General features: G+C 47.2%; 1 protein-coding gene across 1 annotated transcript; it reads left to right on the top strand.

Moving 5' to 3' along the window:
• The first annotated feature begins 1,933 nt into the window (after positions 1 to 1,933).
• On the top strand, positions 1,934 to 3,970 carry LOC115325108. The gene is made up of 4 exons (XM_040222153.1): positions 1,934 to 2,199; positions 2,433 to 2,538; positions 3,310 to 3,382; positions 3,849 to 3,970. Exons 1-4 carry the CDS (start codon positions 1,934 to 1,936, stop codon positions 3,866 to 3,868), a joined length of 465 nt encoding a protein of 154 aa, XP_040078087.1. The 3' UTR covers positions 3,869 to 3,970.
• Positions 3,971 to 4,400: the final 430 nt, after the last annotated feature.

A 4,400-nucleotide genomic window follows, 5' to 3' on the forward strand; every position in this document is an offset into this window, starting at 1 on the left:
CGTTGAAGCTACCTCTGATCTCAATGACAATTGCTGGATCGCGCTTCCCCGCTTGTTCGCTGCAGCGCGAGTGAAGCCACCGGATGACAACCTTGCTGGGATAGGATTTGCGGTTTTGCTAGCCGTTTGCTCCGGTTTTCCAGCGCGCTGTGGACACGTTTTCTACTCGTTCGTCGTCATTCGCCGAAGACGTTTTTTAAAAATCAGTGCACCGCTGAGAATTTCCGTTATGAACACGTAGAAAATTATACGAAAGCGCAGTACCGCAGGAAAAAGGCACAACTCTTCGAAAGCAAGTTTCGCCGGCCTGGCGGCGTGTTCAGAGCTCTGTCGTGTCTCTGGCCTTGGCACGCTTGGATACCGACCAAGAATCGACGCCGTGTGAATGTGGTTTGAGCGTGCAATGCGCGTGAAGCCGCATATGCCTCTGGATCAGCGTCTTACGGTATACTTGCGTACTCGCGGTCGAGAAACGAGTGTATTCTAGCGTCCACTAGCGACGAAAGAGGGGGAAAGGTTCGTCTTTTTTTTGTCCTTAGACGATTTACAGAATATTGAGCAAAATAGCTCCTCATCACTGATCAGTGCTGGCTCATTATCAACCTACTTAATTGCACTTGCCGTTTGAGCGCGGCTCGCCTAATTGTGATCGGTCAACAGATTGCACACGACCATATGGCCGCACTTCAAAGATTTTCATTTTCGCCATCTTGTACTTTTGCCTTCGAAAACCCTCCTTGCTCTACAGCTTTGCTCTATTCGTGCTCCCATGTGATTCATTAGAGTAGATTTGGAACATAGCCATGGTTAATAGTAATAAATAACACGTACAGATCTCCCCCCCCTTTATTGATAGCAACTCACCGGAAATGTTGGACGATCTAGAACTCCGTGGCCGATATATATACATATATATATAAATGATCAGTTTTGAATGCGCGACACACGTTCAGAACTTTGGTGCGGCATCGATTCTTGATTGGTATCCAAGCGTGCGAAGGCACAAAGATGCAGCACTCGGCGTGCCAAGGAAGCTTTGATCACGCCGCGAGACCGGTGGCACTTGCTTTCGGCAAGCTGTACCTTGAGATACGTACGGCTTTACGCACATTGCACTCGCAAAACACATCCACACGGCGTCGATTCTTGGTCAGTATCAACGCGTGCGAAGCCACAGAGACGCGGCACTTCGGCGTGCCAAGGAAGCTTTGAACACGCCACCAGACCGGCAAAACTTGCTTTCCAAGAGTTTAGCTTTTTTCCCGCGACAATGCGCTTTCGTAAAATTTCCAAGCGTCCACAATGGCAAGTCTCAACGGTGCACAGAGCCTTAAAAAAACTTCTTCGGCGAATGACGACGAACGAGTAGAAAACATGTTTACAGCACGCTGGAAAACCGCAGCAAAACGCTGGCAAAACCGCAAATCGTATCCCAGCCAGGTTCCGTCCGGTGGCTTTACTTGCGGGAGCGGGAAGCGCGATCCAGCCATTGTCATTTATGATCAGTGGAAGCTACCGACGCCGCCGACCGCCGACGACGCACGTACGTACGTACGTACCTTTGCACGTAGCTACGTCCGCCGCTTGGAGACTTTAACGTGTATAAAAGACATCGAACGAGAACTAACGCGTCCTGTGTGCTTTCAATTCGGCTGAAAGGCGCGCGGCTCGCTCGGCTCGTCTCTCGCCTGTTCTCGGCTGCTGGCCGCCATGTTTTATAAGGAACACGCTCGAAACGTGTTTTGCGGAAGGCAGACACGGTGTAGCGTGTTAATTTTACACGGCACCTCGTGTGTAGACGAATAACACACATGGCTGCGAGTAAAACGAACACGTTTTGACGTGTCCGCTATGGGACAACGGTTTACAGGTCTGGCCTGTTATTTTTGCTAACAGTGTACGATCGATGGCAAATATGGAGCCAACAACAAAAATGTCAAGGTTGAATCCGCGAGTGTCGGCAGCCCAGCGCGAGGCACTATTGAATTTTATGGCAGAACATACCCAAATCGCGCTGGGAGCCGCTGATATCGCGCCGACGGTCACTCAGGTTGATAAAGATAAGCTCTGGGCTGAGCTCGTCGCCGAGCTGAACGCCATTGGACCTGCAGTCAAAGACAGGAGAAGATGGCAGCACTATTGGACTGATAGGGTGGCCGCCGCCAAAAAGAAAGCGTATGAGTTCCGCAACAACAGCGGGTGAGTGTTTTCGACTTTTGATATTGGATGCATGGCTTGCAAATATGGTTCAGCGGTGTTGAACGTTACCCATTGCATGACAACTGTTACATTTACGGTCTGAAGATTGAGGTTAGCATTGCAAATAAACTGCCAAGGGAGATGAGTAAGCTACGTCTGTAAAATTAAATTCAATCCATACTTTCAACAAAAAAAAAATAAATAAAAACTCATATTGCGATGTTTGCCTTCAGTGGGACGGGCGGAGGCGCAGTACCTGGCGAGGCCTGGACAATAATTGCCATCATCGACCCCGACGCCGTGGAGGGTTGCGGGGCACCGGCGGTGCCGGGGCCACAGGTGAGGAGTTATTTTGCTTTTGCCCCAGACCTTCAGACATATGTTTTGTAGAACTAATTATTCAATTGTCTGCAGATTCCGTGAAACCGAAACTTATATTGAGTTGCACTTTCTCAATTTGGTAATTTTAGACAATTTTTTTATCTACTAACCTTTTACCCGATGATTACCGATTACTTGATGAGAATGTACCAGTTGCAGCATGCTACTAAAAGGTATTCGGTAGAACACGTGAGCATATCTGGCAAAGATTGTAACATAAATACTGTACTTAAAGAGGCTAAATTTAAAGTTTTCTATAAACAGTGAGACCTCGTCGCACATGCCGACATGATTAGAGTGTTTATCTGGATGCTTCTGTTTAGTTATGGGTTCAAATGTACTTGCAGCACATGTGTTATACTCGTCTTAACCTCAAAATGTCATGCTCTGTACAACCATAGAAAATGTAATTGTTCTTAGCAGTTGTTGACAGTGATAAGTATGGTTGGTGCACACATTGTTAAATCACTACAATGTCTGTTGTAACACGGTGAACAGTAGAACACTGAGAGTGTGTTCAGGTACAAGAAGCCTCTATAAAGTGCCAGTCGGATGAAGACCTCGGAAGACAGCTGCAGCCACTTAATGTGAATTACACAAGTTTCCATATGATCATAGATTTCTTTAGTGTTCTAGGGATGCCAAACATACTGCTTGACTTCCTTGTCTCTCCTACTGTTCATTATTGCTTGGTGATAGTGAAATCCACTTGAACCCCGTGACTTTCAGGCTGTACCATCGCCAGTAGCTGCGGCAGGCAGCTGTGTATCCACTGGGGAAGTGCCAGGAACCAGTGGCACCGGTAAGTGTATCTTAGAGCATGCGTTGATATTTATGTTTTAGTTGACGTGTATCCTGCCTATATGAACAAATAAAAAGAAACTCCAGCAACAGGACGAATGCAAGACTATAGGCAGATGAGGAACATGGTGTCCGACACATATGCCCACAAAACCACTGCATACCATAAAAGTAGTAGTTAGTGAGGGGGAGGGGGGTTATTACGTTATTATTGTTTGCAAGTACAAATTGCTCTGAGTGAAGCGTGTGTCTTTTCTGCTTGCGATTTCGATATGGACCAGTTTGCTGTCTTTATTAGGCATGGACTGCCCAAGGGATGTCATAGCACACTCGTCGCTGCCGGCTGCAGTTCCTGCCGTTTCTTAATGTCCTCCCCAGATAGGTTCGCAATCGTCTTTGTGTTAAGCTCAGAGCCAGCCGCTCAGCCGTCCCCGCCCCCGCCCCCGCCCCCGCCCCGGTGTCCCCAGGCAGAGCAGAATTCTGTTGACACAGTGACCGAGGAATTCATCAGAGGCCATCAGCGACTAGTGGAGCTGGCCGTGGCTAGGCTTGCTGCCCTTGAGCAGGTACTCGTATAACACAAATTTCTTAACGCCGTACGAAATGTTTTGATGGGTTGTTGACTGGTATTGGTGCACACACCTTTGCCCTTGTTACCAAAGACAAGAAGACTGCCAGATCAGGGACTGCATGCATTTGAAGCGTTCTATGACCACGTAGTAGTTCGGTCACTACATTGATAGTTAAGAAAAAGGAAAAAAAAACGATAACATCTTTCACAATTCAGTGTTTCTGGTACGTGTGAGGACAATGAAGAGTAAACAATGGCCCAATTTACAAAACTCGTAAAAATGGCACCCCCAGTCATCTTATGACGGGCTGAAGGATTTAGTAAGAGTTATTAGAAAAAAACTGTGTTGTTATATATGCCATGATATGTTCCAGAATCATCAGGTGGTCCTCTGCATGAAAGTCAGAGTACAACAGGGCGCACGTATGTACACACATAACAAAAAAGT

This window comes from Ixodes scapularis, unplaced genomic scaffold, assembly GCF_016920785.2.
Source record: "Ixodes scapularis isolate PalLabHiFi unplaced genomic scaffold, ASM1692078v2 PGA_scaffold3__209_contigs__length_174095766, whole genome shotgun sequence".
Lineage (NCBI taxonomy): Eukaryota > Metazoa > Arthropoda > Arachnida > Ixodida > Ixodidae > Ixodes > Ixodes scapularis.

Coding starts and splice junctions, on each gene's coding strand:
- LOC115325108 (XM_040222153.1), top strand. CDS start 1,934: ATGTCAAGGTTGAATCCGCGAGTGTCGGCAGCCCAGCGCGAGGCACTA. Junction 2,200..2,432: donor GAGTTCCGCAACAACAGCGG/GTGAGTGTTTTC, acceptor GTTTGCCTTCAG/TGGGACGGGCGGAGGCGCAG. Junction 2,539..3,309: donor CGGCGGTGCCGGGGCCACAG/GTGAGGAGTTAT, acceptor CGTGACTTTCAG/GCTGTACCATCGCCAGTAGC.